This window comes from Apis laboriosa, unplaced genomic scaffold (assembly GCF_014066325.1).
Source record: "Apis laboriosa isolate Shangri-la unplaced genomic scaffold, ASM1406632v1 scaffold14_cov150, whole genome shotgun sequence".
In the NCBI taxonomy this organism is placed as follows: Eukaryota; Metazoa; Arthropoda; class Insecta; order Hymenoptera; family Apidae; genus Apis; species Apis laboriosa.
Window position 1 is genome coordinate 2,818,793 of NW_025221798.1, and position 19,302 is coordinate 2,838,094.

The 19,302-nt window shown below is 27.0% G+C and overlaps 2 protein-coding genes across 6 annotated transcripts in view; both read right to left on the bottom strand.

Moving 5' to 3' along the window:
* LOC122710714 overlaps positions 1-7,777 on the bottom strand; it is a 34,567-nt gene extending 26,790 nt beyond the window's left edge. Inside the window, exon 1 of one of the 2 annotated variants that reach the window (XM_043928748.1) lies at positions 7,368-7,777. The gene's annotated coding sequence lies outside the window, so the exon portion shown is untranslated. The remainder of the gene's footprint in view (positions 1-7,367) is intronic. The other variant, XM_043928747.1, reaches the window with a different exon arrangement.
* A 2,135-nt stretch (positions 7,778-9,912) lies between these two features.
* On the bottom strand, positions 9,913-18,830 carry LOC122710712 (sodium-independent sulfate anion transporter-like). 4 transcript variants are annotated; one of them, XM_043928743.1, is made up of 8 exons: positions 18,740-18,830; positions 13,514-13,698; positions 12,601-12,738; positions 12,011-12,289; positions 11,516-11,825; positions 10,744-11,046; positions 10,330-10,564; positions 9,913-10,220 (listed from the first exon to the last, which is right to left on the bottom strand). In XM_043928743.1, exons 1-8 carry the CDS (start codon positions 18,783-18,785, stop codon positions 9,965-9,967), a joined length of 1,752 nt encoding a protein of 583 aa, XP_043784678.1. In that variant the 5' UTR covers positions 18,786-18,830; the 3' UTR covers positions 9,913-9,964. The 4 variants fall into 4 exon arrangements, with proteins under 4 accessions (XP_043784678.1, XP_043784681.1, XP_043784680.1 ...); XM_043928746.1 differs by lacking the exon at positions 18,740-18,830 and adding an exon at positions 18,133-18,169 and having other exon boundaries at positions 12,601-12,724; XM_043928745.1 differs by lacking the exon at positions 18,740-18,830 and adding an exon at positions 18,133-18,168.
* Positions 18,831-19,302: the final 472 nt, after the last annotated feature.

A 19,302-nucleotide genomic window follows, 5' to 3' on the forward strand; every position in this document is an offset into this window, starting at 1 on the left:
CGAGATACCGATAATACGAATTTTTTATATAAACGAGATGGTAAATATTTGAGAAGAGTATTATTAAGTTCGCGATATGGGTGTGGCTTCTTCGAAGGTGTAACAACGATTTGAAGCAAATTTGAATTAATTTGAATTATTCTAAAATTTTTAGAATAATTAGAAGGTCTAATGTTAGGCGGAAGAAAATTTTATTTCAACGTTCGAAAAAAGGAAAAATAAAGGAATGGATAAAAGAGAAAGAAAATTGAAGAATCGGGTTCGCTTTTCTCTTAAAAATTGAGAAACAACGAGGAAACTAATTACGCAGCTAACAAATTTTGTGGGATAAGGGAGAAACCCTTGTATGGGATGAAGAATAACGCTTCGTTGGTTATTCAATGGAAAATTTCAAGATGAAAAAGATTAAATTTCATTTTTATAATTTACCATAAGAAAAGAAGGAAACTTTTCTTACCTCATTTTCTCTTTACTTAAACAACACGAATTTATCAATAATTGTTGCAAATTGGAGGCAAACTTGAAACGAAATTTATTTCAAACGTTACACTCTTCTTCGCTCGATCAATCAAAGAAATTCGAGGAAAAAATCTCCAATCATGAAACGTTGGATAAATTTACGAAATAATTCGAAAATGATTCGAAAAAATAATTTGAAAATTCCTCCTCGAAAAGCGGCGCGGTTAATTCGAAAAATTGGGCGCGAAACACGCTTTGGCATAAATCAAGCGGACAGAGAAGAGGGAGGACAGAGAGAGAAAGAGAGAGAGAAGGGAAAATGAACGTTAATAACCCGGAAACGCGGAGGACGACGGATTTCATAAATTCTTCCCCCGAATATCGGCCTGTCGTCGTTTATTTACGTGCCATCCCGGCAAAGAATGAAACCGCCTTGTAAATCGCGCTCTTTAAAAACCCCGTGTTACAAACTGCGCTCGTTTTTCCAGTGCGTGGAAAATTCCAATTAGAACGGAGAAAATCTTCATTTTCGGCAAATTTGCCGCGGGTAAATCAATAATCGGAAATGAAAATATGGAAATACGGAAGGTGGATCTCGTTCGATGATTTTCAGATTCGAAATTAACATTGTTCGCCCGTGTGAACAATGAAAATGTACAAAATATCGAAAGTAAAATGCTGCAAGCTCCATTTTTACGATTTATGTAAATAATTGTATGAATATTCCTAATCTTTTATGAAACTGTATACATATAAAATGATTGATGGATTCGTGAAGAATTATTATATATATTTTTATAAAATTTTAAAAAATTATAAAAAAGATACATAACACTAGTTCATTTACGATGATTTGCATTCATTCATAAACAACAGTCTGTCTGAAAAAAAAAGGGACTAGAAATAGTGACATTACCATACATCTTACTATGATCGAACTATAAGTCCACGAGCAAATTTAAAGCAGGGCTGCCAACCGAATACAGATCACCGTACTTCGATTTCATAACACGAGTTTTCCTTTTCGCGTATATATTTTTCTGAAAAATGAATCCGTATTCTCTCCACGCTCTTCCATTCTCGCCGCATTACCTTAGAAATTTAGTCATTCTTGTGTGAGAATCACGTTCGAGGGATATATTTTTGAAAAAAGAGAATGGAAAGGAAAGAAGAGAATTCCATTCATTTTTTGCGTTTTACTTTCACGAATGCAAGATTTTATCAAGCCAGTATTATATTGGTTGAAAATTGCGCATGCGAGTTTATGATTCGTTCAATCTTTGGTTATTAAATTGCTGGTTAAAGGAATAGAAAATTAAAATTTGTGGAAATGAATATTTCGATAAAGTACAAAATTTGATTTTCACTTACATCCTGAAATTTTGCTATTTCTAATGTATTTGAAATAGCTTTTAAACTTTTGTACGTGTGAACGAATAAATACTCGACACAACTCATTATTCAACCTGATATAATCATTTTAATTAGACGAAAAATATATTGAAACAAATTTGTAGTAAAATTGTAAAAAAAAGAATTCATTATATTATATACAATCATCCAATTTCAACTCGCAATTAAAACAAAATAAATATACTCGAATAATTTAATTTTTCACGATCTCATCATTTTACCAAATAAATTATTCACCAATAACAAAGAGCAAAAAAACATCAACGATCATTCATTATCCGATCACTTACGATGTTTCAAATTTTCATTGAAAAATTAAATGAAAAAAAAAAAGTTAATTTTCCACGATATTTTCTTATTTAAACCATTAAAAATTGTGAATACAAATTGACAATTAAAAACCTTCTTTACTTCTGCTAAAATTGACACTGGCAAGGGTTAAAGGAAAATCTCTCAAAACACCCTCTTCTCACCGTCCATCGAGTTATTTCCGGGAGAACTCGAAGCCTCGAAAAAGACCACCAACATTTACGTCACGTTTTCCTCTCGAATCATACATATATATATATATAAAATTTCTTCCATTTCCAGCGAATAGATCCCTTCGCTCTTTACATTTTCGCGTCACAATAGAAGATAACAAAGTTGGTATATAAAAGCCTAGCGCTTAGATACTACCATTCCGTCCCCTCTCTCGTCGTTCACGCTTTGAACGGAGGGAGGGGGGAACGTCCCGTATCCCGTGGAAAAGTAGCGTGGCAGAGCAATTAGGAGGGACGATAAATTTCTCCACCTCTTCTCTCTCGCCCCTCCCCTCCTTTCCTCGCTTTATTGTTTTCCACCTCGGTGACAAATGATCCATCCTCCCTTCGCTCATCATTTCACATTCGGTTTGCTAAACACATTCGTTCGCGAGAGATCCTCGAGATTTACACTTTGCCTTCAGTGATGAACGTCGATGGATTTTATTTTTTGTTAAGAGGCGGTGCGATAAAAAAAATTTCCCTCTCGTGATTGGCGAATTAATTTGATCGGATAAGAGGAGGAGAGTAATCGGAAATAATATACCATCGTTACACTTGTTATTTGTTATCTGGTGAATCATTTTTATATCGAACGAGAATGAAAAAGAATCGGAAGATTGTTGTTGTTGTTTGAATTGTTATTCGTTCGATTTTTCTTATTTGTTTTGATTATCGTAATTGATAATTGCGCGCGTAATAAAAATAACGAGAATTCGCGCAATTGAATTTTGCTTTTAACACTTTCGATCGTTATCGAAAAATTTGTTTTATTTTTTTCGATCCTTGACTTGATAATAAAAATTAGCGAGAAAGCATGTGATTGATTTTTCTAATTAAAATTTCACTGTAAAAAAAAAAAAAAAAAATACCAAGCAATGTTACGATCAACCGCTAGAATTTCTCTTAATAAGTCTTTTTTTTTTTAAAAAAAGAATTATCTAAACGGTTAAACGGTTCGCTATTAAAGTGCACGTCGTAAAAAAGCCTCAAACTCGTTAAGTTTAAGAACAGCTGAGTCAGCCGACACTTGTTAGATCATTCGACAATCGTTCGTTCTTTTTATCTATATCGTTCAATTTTAATGAGAAACGATGCGAGTGCAAGTAGTGTGCAATAGATAAATCAGCCTGAAGATAAGAGGATTAAAAGAGACGCCCACTAGTCAACGTTGAAAGACGAATGGTTTTTGCTGCTTTGCTCGTTTGCTACGAAAAATAGTGACGGATTTTTCGTTATTACAATTGTTTCTCCTCTGTTAATAAGTTAGTAACAACTTCGAAAAACTCGAATAAATTACTCGAGCGTACGTAGAAAAAAAAATGTTTTAATCGAAATTGAGCCAAGTCATCGAAACTGGCACGATATCGATATTGAGTCGATGATTAAAATTAAAAATTCGAATCATTATATTTAATAAAAATTAAATTCGTTTAATCGATTTGTCGGAGATTGAAATCAGAAATTCGAAAATTTTAGAGTTGAAAATAACCCGAATAAAATGACTTAGATCGAAATATTTCTCTACAGCACATCGATATAATTATCGATAAGATGAAAATTAGAAACACTTGATTTTGATGGAAAATCGAAGAAATAAAAATTCAAAATTGAAGGTAAAAGGAATAAAGCACGATGGAGCGGGTTTCTCAATTTTTTGAATATCAAGAGTGCGGGATGATTAATAAAGAGCTCGAGTTTATTATTCGAGCTGTAATTAACAGCGAAAGACTTTTCATCAGTGGCAGGCCCATTAACAGGAACAGAAGATTCATAGTCATGAAAGTCATCATTCGAAATAGATGGTGATGTGATAATTCGAGGAAAGTAATTCCCTAGGTGATATATCTGAAGGTTATGCGATAAACTCGGCAATTTAATGCATCTAATCTTAGATAAACGTGCAAAATTTGTAAAAAAATAACAAATGTCTAGTCATTTATTGCGAGCGTGTACTTCAAACGTTGATTCTCATAAATATTATATAAATGATTTATTTATTACAATTATTATATATTATATACGCGCGAGATTAATAATTTTATCGTGGATCACGTGAATTATAATAATTTTTCACTGTCAGATTCACGGGAAAATTTTATCTACTTTTTACATTAATATTAATATATAAATCATAAATCATAATTAGAATGAAATTGCTACGAATTTTCCATACGATTGTTTATATTATTATACGAAGAGTTTATTTGTTCGATACGCAATTACAATACAATACAGTGGAAAATATGATAAAATGATTAACAAATCATACGAGATAAATCTCGTATTAATTCGTTCCACGTGTGAAATTTAATGTTCCGTTTGTAACGATACGTATGTCGTTTATATTCCAATATTTACATACTTGCCGAGATATTTAACCTAAACGAGAGCAAAATTGATAACAAAAGATTAGCCCCAATTACGTTCACGCATTATGAATTGTTAATTCATCCATCATGGTTCGCCATTTTCTCGTTAAAACGCAACCGGAGTTAGATTAAAATATTAATACGAAATATAGTCAACTGATTCAAACTTTCGAGTTTATTAATAATTCATCGGGGGATACGTCATTAATGTAATAATTTTGTAATAACGCCCATGCAAATCCTACGTGTACTATTCCGTTCCTTGTTCGAGCATTATTAAATGTAATTAGCATAATACGGGGTAGAAGGGCAAGAATAAAGGAGAGGAAAGTATAACGTAATCTTAGAATTATTTATCTCGTTTATTTAAATTTTTTATTTAATTTCGTTCGATTAGAATCATCTATTGCTTATTTGGTAAAAATGGACGTGAAGAAATGAAACGATAATGTAAGAATGATACGATCGAAAAGGAAATTTAAAAATCAGTCGAAAAGTATAAAAATAAAAATATGGAATGAAATTTTTTCCTAGGAGACTCCATCTTCGAGAAAATCAAGTTTGAAATTTCGTTTTATTTTATCAGAACGAGCAAAATGGATTGTCTAAATTTACAACGAATTTTATTTTATTTTCTCGAATATAGAATTTTATGTGAAAAAATTTTATTCTATATCATCTCATTTTTAAACTAGAAATTAACTATTATCGTTTGTCTTATTAGACTTTCTGGAAATTAAATATATAAATTCTTATTCTTATAATCATTTAACTTCACTGAAATTAAATTTTTATGTTAATTTAAAATCCAAAACGTCGAATTATCAAGTATTATCCAACAATTCGAAATAAAAATGTTATCGGAAAAAAAAAAAGAAAAGTTTTATACGAGGGAAATCCGATAACTTATATGCAACGGAATGGAATCAAATATTAATCGAACCTCAGCCGAGTATGTGTATACTTCATGAAATTGAAATTCAATTTCCTCGAAAAAAACCAATGTACCATATATATACATGCGCGGCCAAATTTTACCCCATACGTTCAACTTGTTTCCACTGGCCGAATCGTCCCGTTCACATGCTGCATCGTGAATCACGTGTGCCAGTCGCTGTTTCGTTTGAAACAGTGATACACATTCATGAATAATATAACCCGATCTCGTGTACCGGTCCTACCAGCACTCACACTCGAGCATGTGTTTGCGTAGCCGGCAATAAGCATAAAAGCAAGTTCACTAGGAGAGCACTCGGTAATCAATTGGGATTTGCTAACAAAGTTTGTACCGGGAAATACGTGTAACGCGGCACTGTGAATCGAAATCGAAATATTCCTACTTAAGGTTGGTAACATGTTCAGTGAAATTATACGTGTATATAGGAAACCTGTGAATCGGTATGATAGGAAGCCTATTGCGCGTGAAATTCTTTGTGTAACAATTTAGATTTAAAATTTAAACAAAATATATATTTTGTACTACTATTAAAATATTTACTGATGACTTTACATATGAGATGTATATGTGAAATTTATTATAAATAATTCTATTATAGAATCAAATGAGATCTATTTTTCGACGAAATAAGAAAATTTAATTTTCTCGTTATGTTCAATTTTTTAAATTCTTAGAAATTTCTGTAATAGTAAATTTTTCTATATATATATATTATATAGACAATGTTTTAATATTGATTTAAAACATAAATTTATTTTCTTTTGAATAGATCTTTTGAAAAAATAAAAAATCGATAAATTTAATATTTATTTAACTTTAATATCATTAAATAATAAATTTCACTTTGTTTGATACATCGTATTATAAATTCGAAGCATCAACCTCCTCTCTGACATTTAATTTCCAAAAATTATCTAGAAATGAATTGTATTTTCATTATAACACATTATTGTTCATTGTTTCTTTACAAAATAATACATGTTCATCCGTTCAATATTAAATTATTATATGTTAAATAAATTTCTATCTTGTTTCGAATGTAATTAATAAAGAAAGTTGATCTAATTTTTAATTAAAAAAATTTTATATTGTATGTAAATGATATATTTCAAATTGTATCAAATTTATAACAAATTTAAAAAATAATAGTATCTATGCAAATATATCATTGAATTATTTTGATTTTTAAATACGTAATTCGCGGGATTTTTCGATTATCGTCTTTCGATTACATGATCGGAAACGTTATTTTTGAAACAAATTCTAATCGATATTTATACATGTATAACCTAATTAAATTTCTTAAAAAAATGTAATAATTTTCTAATTCTAAAATGTTATAGAGAATCATAAATCAATACATATGAAATAATAACAAGGAAAATTCCTTTGAAATTCAATAACGTAAATAATAAAAACTTAGTTTAGCTTGAAGGTTATATCAACTACGGTCACTCGAATCGTGACACACATGTACGAATCCACGAGACAATCTCTCGCCCCATATGTCGGTTAATCGTGACAGAAATTGAACAACTATTAAGTACACTGACCTTTATAAGAAATTGCTGGACACGATTCGAAATATGAATCTATGGTCACATTCCAAAATAACTTTGACGAATAAAATTCAAAATTACTCACGATTACACAGCAATACTGTCCAGCTGGCCCGCATTTCCAGTGTTCAAGTAATGTACCGGCATCTTCTTGACTGTTGTTGATCACAACCGTCTGATTCATGGTTTCATCGCGATCGTTTTAACAGCCGTTCGTCGTAAACACGAAATGTAACAACACTAGCGATCGACGATTTATCGGGATCGAGGATCTCGTTTTTCGTAGATTGACACAACGAACCCGCACGAGGAAGCACAACCGAATGAAAAGCGGACGCACTAGGACGACGTCCTCAACTTGCCTGTCGTTGAGGGCGCCGCGACGCTTATCGCGTTGTAAACGGTCGCCCACTGGCGCACACTCCTAGGACGAGAGCATCGATCGAAGCACCCTCTACTATCTAGCTTTCTTATTGGTCGATTATCGATGCGCGCGCAATCGTGAACATGAGATATTTCTTACGCATGCGTGATAGTGCTATAAGAAAAAGGGCGCAGAAGCATTCTCCGAGCTATATTTTTAACTTTTATGTTTTAATATTGTTAAATTGTGCAAATAAATTATAATAATTTATTTTGAGGTAAGAAAAAAGAAATCTATTTTAAAATAATAGAAGAAAGATATTTATAATTGGTTAATGTATACCATTCGTAGTGTCATTCTACGTGTATAATCTATTTAATTAAATAATAATATGATGTAACGATAATGAGTTAACGATAATGAGTTACAACAGAAATAATCGTTTTTTTAAATAAAAAACATTTATATTTAATCTTATTGTTTTAATTATATAATGAAATAAGTTGTTATCAATTTTATGAAATGCACATAGTATATTGTTCAATAATAAATTTAGCTATAGCATAGTATAGATAATCTATCAGATATTTTTATTATATAATTAACAAAAAAATAATATATTTTCGTACCAAACTTATTTACTGATAAAATTTGCGAGATTAATTAAAAAGGCATAGTTGTAAATTTGATTATTAGTAGTTGATTAGTCAGTTATTAGATTACATAATTCTTAAATTATTATATAATTCTAAAATTATTATAAGACACGCTTAAATTAATCAATGTAATATAATTTTTATACATAAAGTTAAATTCTATTATTTATTCTGAAACATTTATATTTAAAATTTTTTTAAATATTAATATATATAAAAACGATATTTTACAAAATTTTCTAACATACATAAAATCGATAAGATTCCATTTGATTTTTTACATAGTTTAAAATTCGACACAAATTTTTTTCAAATAATTACTTATTATTGTTACTATTTTATCTTATTTATATTATATTATTATTACTTTCATATCATTACATTTCTATTTTTATTGCAGGTACAATAGCATTTTATATCAATTATATTAAACTGGAAATAAAATTACTCCTATTATAGAATTTAAGATAAAATTTATAACATAAAATTTCTATTATGATATAACAAACGTGAAACCAATTTAAAAATACGAAAAACGATTATGCAAATACGATAATTAAATATTTCAGATCTCACTATTTTATTAAAAACAGATTTATAAACAATATCACATAATAAGATATTAATTATCAATAATTGAGAGAAATTTAATCAAATAAAAATGAATTAAAACGAATAAATAAAATTATATATTATTATTTAATTGTATTTTTCGAAGACTATTTTTTCATGCGCATATATAATGATAAAACTCTATATAAATGCTTACAATTTTCGATCAGAATCACATAGTCACGAAAATTGTTCTTATGAAACTTTCTAATAGTGGGATATTCATGGAAACATTCGAATAAAGTTTCGAATAGAAAGATTATTATAATAATCAATATCTTTTAATAACTTTTAATTTTAATATATAAATCTATCGTTACCTGAGCACAAAATACTAATCAAATATTTTAAAAAAATATAATTATAATTTATGTTTTTCTCGATAACCACTTAAAATAGTAAAAAGGATAAATTATAAAAATAAAAATATAGAATATATTGAAATACTATATCTTGAACTACCATTTGAAATATCATTAATAACTATAATTTGATGAAAATTATCTTCATAAAATAATAAAATAACAAAATTTCATTAAATAGAAAAAAGATAATTTCATATATGGAATATAAATAAGAAAATTGAAGTAAATTAAATTAAAATTACATACAACAATACATCATAGAATAACTATAGGATAAATTCAATTTTGCAAATTCTCTTTCTACAGAATATAAAAATTACTCTTCACCTTATTAAAATCATTTCCTCCTTTTGCACAGAAGAATCTTTCTTCAACTATAACTCCATAAAATACATACATACGTTCAGTGATGTAATTGGAAATAGCATTTATCTCCAATTTGCCCTGCCTACCAAGAATCCCTTAATTTCAATAGATCGTCGAGCATCGAAGCAATTATCGACCAAAGTTCCATGGAGGAAGGATCTAATCTTAAATTGGAACGTGGCCCATCGTCGAATAAAATACACGCTCAACGAGACTCCTCGTTAAACGAGAATCGGTCGAGGAGGTGGCACATAACTCAACGCGTCAATTATTGGTCAGATTATTGGTCCTCTCTCCGTTTATTAAAAATTCGTTATTTTTACTCGCGTGGCGCGTTTCTAGGTGAAAATATTTGCCCTATGCTGCCGGAACTTTTGAAGGACGTGTGGAGGGAAGCGTCGTAGCTTATCAACGTTCTCTTGACTTCCTCGCACCAATTCCAAAAGACCAGCCTCTGATCCCTTGCCTCCAAGTCGGCGAGAAGCAAAGATAGGTTCTTGGCCACGGTTGCATCGATTCTGAGCACGTGACGACCTTCCACTACCACGGGAATCGTTCCTTCCCTTGTGTCACACCTAAGTAAGTAACAATAACGTCAGGTTAACACCAGGTATCCAAGATTCGATTTATGATCCAATTATGAGAGAAAAAGGTAGTAAAGTAAATAATGGCCGATCTACTCGCCACGACATGACGCTTTCACGAAGGTATTCGGCGGCTGGATAGCTCAATGATTGTTTCGGCGATACAAACAGGATCGTCGCACCATCGACAACACGTTCCTCGATCAATAATCCAGGCCTGGCCGCGAAATAGAGCAGGAGAATTAGATTTACCAGGATCCCGGCAATCATACCGTATTCTGGACCAATTGCCAAGCAGCTCGACAAAGTCACCGTCAAAGGTATCAAGTCGATCTCTACGAGTGGAGGCAAACGCTGAATTATCGAGATCTTACAATATACGGGTAGATGGGAAGAAATTCATTGGCTGAAATGAGTCGTTAAACGAGATTAATGTCATTTCAGAGGATGAAACGTGTTTACCATAGACTTAAATTACGTGCAATAGGGTGTTCGATAAATGTATACAAGTTACTTTTCGTCCTCCAGAGCACGACGAAAATATGAGGCTCCAGCATATAGTACATGGCAACTATGATCACCGCAGCGAGCGTTGCTTTAGGGATGAATTCGAAAGTCGAAGTCAGGAGGCCACACGCTAGAAGCACCAGGCATCCGGTAATTACACCGCCCATTGGTGTTTTTACGCCCGAGGCGTTGTTTACAGCGGTCCTTGTGAAGCTTCCTGTGGTTGGCATTGATCGAGAAAAGCTTCCAAAAATGTTACAAAGTCCTAAAGCTAGCATCTCTTGATTAGCGTCAACGGTTTTCCCTTTGGCTAGGCAAATAATCAAGATAGTGAGAGATAATTAAAATTTTTTTTTTCTATGTGTCAATGATATAATATATAAAAAATAAGTACAAGTTGTTCTTATTGCAAAGCAATTTGTCAGTGAAAAATCAATGAATTGAATGTAAAAATTAAATGATGAAATGAAGAAAGGATTTTTCATTTAAATGGAATTATCAGAGGAATTCAATGTATTCTCTGTTGCATTACAAGGAGGGTATTATAATTAACTTTGTTTGACAAATACTTGTTACCAAACTTTCTTCTTCAAGTTGAAACGATATTATTTAATGTAATAGCTTTGAAAGTATGATTTTTCTTTATTTTTACTTTACTTTAACTTGTGTTTTATTTGAATTTTAATTTAATTTTTGTCTTGTTGCTTGTTAATTTTGATTTTAAAAAATTGTATTTAGAGCATATCTTCGACGAGAATTAAATTATTTGAACAACGTACCAAAGGCTTTGGCAATAGCAATGCTTTCCAAAATTGCAATTAACGGGACTGAAATGACGGTGCTTCCTAGTTCACCGATTAATTCCTCGAAATGATATGTATGGTTTCCCTTTACAAGGGAAAATGATGGTGGTGCAAAGGACGGTAGACCTTCTGTTATGTTCCCAGTACTTTTAAAGATTTTAATGCCATAAGAGAATAAGGAATAATTTAATATTATTCCAAAGATGACGACCACAGCGTTCCTGGCCAGCGATGTGACCCACATGAATTTTTCAGTCACTGTGCCTGTCTTCTTTCCAGGTAGTTTCTATTTTTTGATATTTAAGAAAATAAAATTCAAATCCAATTAATTAATTATTAGCCAATATATATTATTGATGAGAAAAGAGGAAAAAGAAATTAAAATCTTTACAAAACAAATATGAAAATGTATAATTGTTGTATGATTAAAAAAATCATGAAATTAATTTTAAGTGTCAAAAGAAATCTTACTTTGAGGCAGACGAGTAGGATCATGGAACAAATTCCTAACAAGGGATCCCAAAAGGTAATTTTATCGAAATGATTGACAACTTTAGCAATTGCATCGATGAACGAATCGCTTCTGCCACTTAAGCCGAGCAATGTGCCCAACTGAGATGTTCCAATTATTATGGCAGCGGCATTGGTGAATCCAGATATCACTGGCATACTAACAAACTCTACAAGAAATCCCAAGTGGAGCAACCCCATAAGCAATATCACGCAGCCAGCCAGGAAGCACAAAAGTACCTGAGAAGCAAAAAGAATTCATTCATTTTTAATTAAAATTCAAAATTATTGAGTTTATTTTTATTTCAAGATTTTGTTTTTTTTCTACACGGAATTTCTTTCAAAAATTAATTTACTAGTTTTATTATTCTATAAAATTATCATCTAATATTAATTTTCAAAATTTTGGTAATAAAAAAAATGATCAATTTTAATTCCAGTTTTTGAGGATTCCACGAATAGGCTTCGTTTATTTTTTAAAGAAATTTTTAAAGAAATTTATTAAATTAGAAAATAAAGATAGTTTAATCTTATGAAAAAGATGCACTTACCGCAATATCTTCTCCGAGTCTTATAACATGCTGTTGCGACAGTAAAGCCATTATTGCCGTAGGTCCCACGGTGATATCTTTGCAGCTACCGAACACCAAGTAGACGAAGCATCCCATGAAACTGCTGTACAGGCCGTACTGAAGTTTTCAAAAGTTCATCTAACGAGAATCATCTTTCCCACTAATGTCTATTCACAACTACTTATTTTTATTAATTATTTCCTACTATTGTGATCACTTTTGAGAGGTAAATTTTTAAATGTGTATGATTATTATTGAATAATAAATGTATTTATTTTAATAACAAGAAATTTAAAAAATTGATAAATTTGTTTAATAAAATCATCAATTTATAGGTATTTATACAATTGTACAAGATGTATTTATTGATCAAGATAATTATTTTTATTATATTCAACAAAATAGATTGAAATTTTTACAAAACAAAAAAATAATATGACTTTAAAATTTGATTGATGAAAAAGGAAAAAGAAAGGGAAGAAATTTGTTGCTTATGAAATTTATGAAGAAAGAGATTTCAAAAGATATATATAATGAATATAATATTTCAAGATCCTTCAGCAATAATTAGTAATTATCTTAATATGGAATGTCTAAATCTTCTTAAAAGATTGTGAGCAAATGCTTCTTATTAGCTTTGAGCAAATATAATTATTACTTATAGCGGCTTAAAAATTCCAAAATATCAAAAATATTAGCCATGCAATGAAATGACAAGAAAATATACCAATATAATTCTAATGAAAAACTGAATACATATTTTTATGTGTAAAAATAAGTAAGAAGAAGAGATTAATTACATTTTAAAGATCTAATTCCATTTCAATTTTTCTTTCTCTGAAATTTTATTTAAATTCCAAAAAAAAAGACTTTATCTGACAAATGTACACACCTGAGCTGGAAGTCCGGCTACAATTGCATAAGCTATACCCTGTGGTATAGCAGTCAAACCAACAGTCAATCCTGCCAAGATGTCTTGTAGAAGTTTGGACGAACTATATTGAGGTATCCATGCCAAGATTGGTATCCTTCGTAGAAGAAGCTGCTTTAAATTGAATCCAGAAGTCACGTTTCTCCCTGAAATTTTGCAAGTTATTATTTATATGAAGAAAATGAATTGTTTTTTCAATTAACGATTTAAAAAATATTTAAATAATTGAAAATGAAACGAAAGTTCTTGTTTATTAATCTCGAACGTAAAATTTATGATAGAATTAATTTTTAACTTTAACTTTTAAATAAGAAATGAGAAAATATAAAATTAATCGTTTTATAAATGAGATATGTATCTAAATAAGTAATTAAAGAATCAATTAAATAGTATATTAACAAAATTTTTAATTAATTGATTAATTATGTAATTAATTTTAAATGAAAATGTTTATTATCTCATTTGGAATATCATTTCAAAATCATTAATGAAAATTCATATTTTTCGAACGAACACATTTTTCAATCAATAAATGATTAAGTTTACATACGTATATCGTATTTTACAGGAATTCTTCCAATAATTTACCAATTATGGAATAAATAATTACATATTGACAAACACTATATTCTGTTAAGAGATAATGGATACACATTAGTTTGATAAATCGATAATATAATAGCAGATAAACATTAATTTATTCGTGAAAATAATAGATTACATAGATTATATTGATAATATATAGTTAAATCGCTGAAAATATGTTGAGATTAATGAAACTATGATTTTATTCAATGTTGTCAGTATAAATAATTTTATATACAAATAAATCAATATCAGATAATCAAATTTTAATACAAATTTTTAATTGAAAAAATCTAAAATTAAGAATTTAAAAAAATTTTTTTAAACTATAGTTATAAATATACAAATATGAATTATAATTTTATATTTCTTTATTTTTCTTAAAAAGTTCTTACTTGTAGAAACTGGTATATATATCATTTCCGACATTTTTCACTAATTATCTCACAATGAAACTACACTTGAAAAATAATAATGAATTTTCATTACAAACACGTCAAATCGAATCGATATTCACGGATATATTTTACGCTAAAGAAATACGTTTCATCGACAATCCTATTTCTAAGAGGAATAAAACGATACTTTGATTCTTACACAATAAATGCCGGATGAAAAATGCCAAGAACGGAAATTAAGTCCTCAATAAGGATATATTACAACATATTCGTTACATTGACTATAACTTTTATATTGTTAGTATTTTCATGATGTCTTTTGATGATGTCAGCATATTTATACAAAATTACTTTCATAATAAAACGTTACAATATTATCATATAAAATAGAAAATGCAATATATGTCTTATATTAAATATCTCAAAAATTATTGAATATATTTTTATAATTATTTGAAAATTTTAATAAAAAAATCCGAAATGAATTTTTTATTTTTAAAAAATCATTAAATTTAAAAAATTTTGAAGAAAATTTAAAAGAATATATATGATCTATTATTTGATTTGCAATAGTTTTAAAAATAAATAAATTTATAAAATTCAGATAAATAAAAAGACAATTTTTCATATATAGATATTTTAAATGACAAATTAAATTTAATATATTTTCTTCTTGTTAATAAGAATTGAATTCTATTTTTCATTTTGACATTATTAATTTAGGTCATAGTATTTTTTATAACTAAAATATGAAATTCTTGTCAACTTTTCTCAAAGATTCAATATTTGTTCGAGATAACGTAAATTATATTTATATTGTACATCAAATTGGACCAGATGAAATATTACAAGCAATATTTTCAACTTTTATGTTTGTACGAAATTCCCGCCTTTCATTTTTCAAATCGCATATAAATTCTGAATAATATTTCTGAAAATAAATAATATGCATATTTGAAATTTTGTTTTATTATGAAAACTTGGAGCAAAAATCGGAAAGATTGATATAACTAAAAGAATTATAAATATACTTAAATATACACATCATATATATGTGTCATATAAAGTTAATACTATAATAAATCTTAAAATATTAATAAACAATTTAATTCTTCAGTTTAGAAATATTTTTAAAAAACATAGATATTAAATTGTGCGATTTTACGTATTAGAAAAATTAGGAAAATTAGGAAAAATTTTGTAAAATAAACGATAGATTCTTTCAATAACCTAAAAATATTTTATATATATTTAATGCTATTATATATATATATATGTGTGTATGTGTATATTTATATCTGTATATTTTTTTTTTTTCGTACTGATTTTATGTCTACCTACATAGTACCATAATTTAAATACACAATCTTTTCTTGATCAATAAAACAATTGATTTAAATCACGAAATGCAATATATTGTGCAAAAAAAAAAGAAGATTTACAATTGATGTATTCTATTATACTGTTCACATTCACGATTTTTACACTAGTATACTTAATGAAATATGATCACAATTAAAATCACGGTAAGTAACCAAGGTACGGTATAAATAAATTTTTGATATAAGATGAATATATAGATAACATGTGATTACCAGACTCTGTAGATAAGACAGATTCGAACTGACAATATATTGACACTGTGTAGAGGGACTTTCTTTATTCACCGAGATATTTCAATTTGGATGAAACATTTTATCGGATGAGTTTAATAATTCCTCTTGATAACAAGTCACATGATTAATAACGACAGTAAAATTACAGTTTCGTAAGAAAAAAATCCTAATCCGCCTTTCAATAACATTCAAGACTATGATTTAATAATAATACTCGCAATGATTTTGCAAGGGAAATCTTTAAAAGATAAATAAAAACAGAATAATGTTGAATTTTGATTAATTTTTTATGATTCTTATATATTATAATATTTAAATTTTGTAATATATATAACATGTAATAATATGTAATATACATACTATATAAAAACCTAACCTAGAATTTTTTTACAGTTAAATCAAGTCAATTAAAGAATAAGTATTATAATTTTTATCTAAATTTTAACCTCAAAGTAAATAATATATATAAATAATAATAATAAATATAAATAATAAAAAAATATATTTTAATAGTAATACAATAATTTTATAAAATTGGAAAATGATTTTCAATAAAAATATGATTAATTTTTTTTAATAACATGATTTATTTACGTGACAAATAATGACAATAGTTCGATATATACATCAAGTAAAAAAAAAATTAACAAAAACATACTTATAATAAAAATTTCAATGAAGAGCCAATACATCAATGAAATATTAGTATACTATTCAATGAAGAACGAAATATAATACATAAACACACTATCATAACAAATATGATTTGACACATATTATGTATATATAATAACATTTGGAATATTTTTTTGATATATGGTTTTTGAACAAATGATATAAACAACACATTGATTATTTATACAGTAAAATAAAATTTATATATCCATAAAATAATTAAAAACAAAAAAAGTATCAATTATTATTAGAAAATCAATCAATATATAAAAAAATCAATAAAGTATATTGTAAATTGTGAAAGATGTTAAATTAACATTAAACTGATAATAGTCTTCATATTTCCCATAAATACTCAGCAATAAAATATAAGTCATGATGCTATGTAATAAGAAACATATGATATTTCATATACCATGTCATATTCCAAAGTCATATTCCAAATATCATCTTTAAATAATGTCTTTGTTCATTGTATACACTATTATTCTTAAATTTGAAAATATTTTTTCAACAAATTGATATTGTAAATATGAAATACAGTAAATGAACACCTATTGTAATTTTTCAAAAATAATAACTATCATTTAATTTTAGTTATTATAAATATTTTACTATAATATTGCTATTTATCTATTTAAAAAATAACATTTTTAATAATTTTAATCGTATATTTCAATACATTTATAAAAAAAAGAAGAAACTAGAATGCATTCATTAATCAAAAAATATTTAAATTAAAAAAATAAAATCTTATAACTTAAAATGATAACCTAAATCTAAAATAATATGTATAGGTATATAAAATCGTAATAATATAAACAAATTAAAATAACAATAATATTCTTAAACAATATTTTTTTCATTAAAAAATCAAATTTTTTAAATTACATTAACATTTCATTAAAACTTGTATTTTTTATTTACAATTTTTTTTATAATCTTATAATTATAAACATTGAATGTCTTATAAATAATGATGTATTCTATTTTTCATGATAATAAAAAATATCAATATAATATTTGAAAAAAATATTTATTATTCTTATTAAAAAAAATATCCTTATTCTTATTATAATTGATTACACACTGCACTGAATATCAAATTAAAACTTATGAACTTCAATAGCTGAAATTAATAAAATAAATTATATTCAAATAAAAGTAAATAAACTTTAAAAAAATATTTTTAATAATAATCTCAATTATAATTCTTCAAATAAATAAAATATGACAGATAAAAATAAGATAATGTCTTTGTAATTTATCTTTATATTGATTATTTTATGTTATCAAATATACTTACAAATTTGCTATAAATTCCACAGATAATATTTTATATACTTTTTAAAAATTTCTGAAAAATTAATAATATATCATAAAATTTATAATTCGATTAAAAGAATAGGTAAATTTATCTTCTATCATATATTATTTCATTCTATTATCTCATATATATATAATATAATATAATATAATATAATTTAAAAATAAATAATATATTAAAATTGAAGAAATATTTAATATTAAAAGAGAAAAAAGGAAAAATTAATAATCACATTCATATATTTATATTATCATCACAAGTAGATTCGAACTCACATAACCAAAGAATATCTAATTTCTAGATATGCATTTTAACCGTTCATCCACTGTTTCATTTGTTTATGATTTTTATTATTACATAAAAACTATAAAAAAATATTTAGATATAAAATATTAAAAAATTTATATATTATTATAAAATTCTTTACGGAAATGAATTGAAAAATTGTATAAAAACAATGATTCATAAATTTTACACGATTATCCATTGTACACAATATCACAAATATAATGAAATACCGAATAAATACACTTATGACGATGCAAATTTAGTTGTCGACAAATTATTAGTTAAGAAATCAACTTACTCAACAACGGTGTTTGCTCTCCGATGCTTCTTCTGTTATACGACATTTTTGCATTATCTATATTAAAACAACTACTTTCGTACGATGAACACAAAAGTGTTCACATCACATAACGTTATGACTAATCTTAGAAGTAAGGTCGATAAAACAGAACATTATTATTAAGCACCATTTCTGATATAGTATTATCATTTGAAAATATATTATTTATAATGTCATGAATATTTTATTATGTCTAATAAAATTGCTTCATTTGTTCTAAAATAACATATTTTGATATAAAAATTATAAAATTTAAAATTATAATTTTTATTATTAAATGATATAATAATGAAAAATTTTTTCAAATTATATTTGTTTATTTGTTCTTTTATTCTTTTAATTGTAAAGTTTAGTAATTTAATTTTAAGTTTAAAAATTTCAGTTTATTGATTTATTCTTTTTTATTGAAAAAAATAATAATTTTAAATTTTCATTTTTTCGAAATAATACAAACAGACTAAATTATTTTTCTAAAAATAAAAAAATAATTTTCATTATATAGATCAAAAATAAAAACAAAT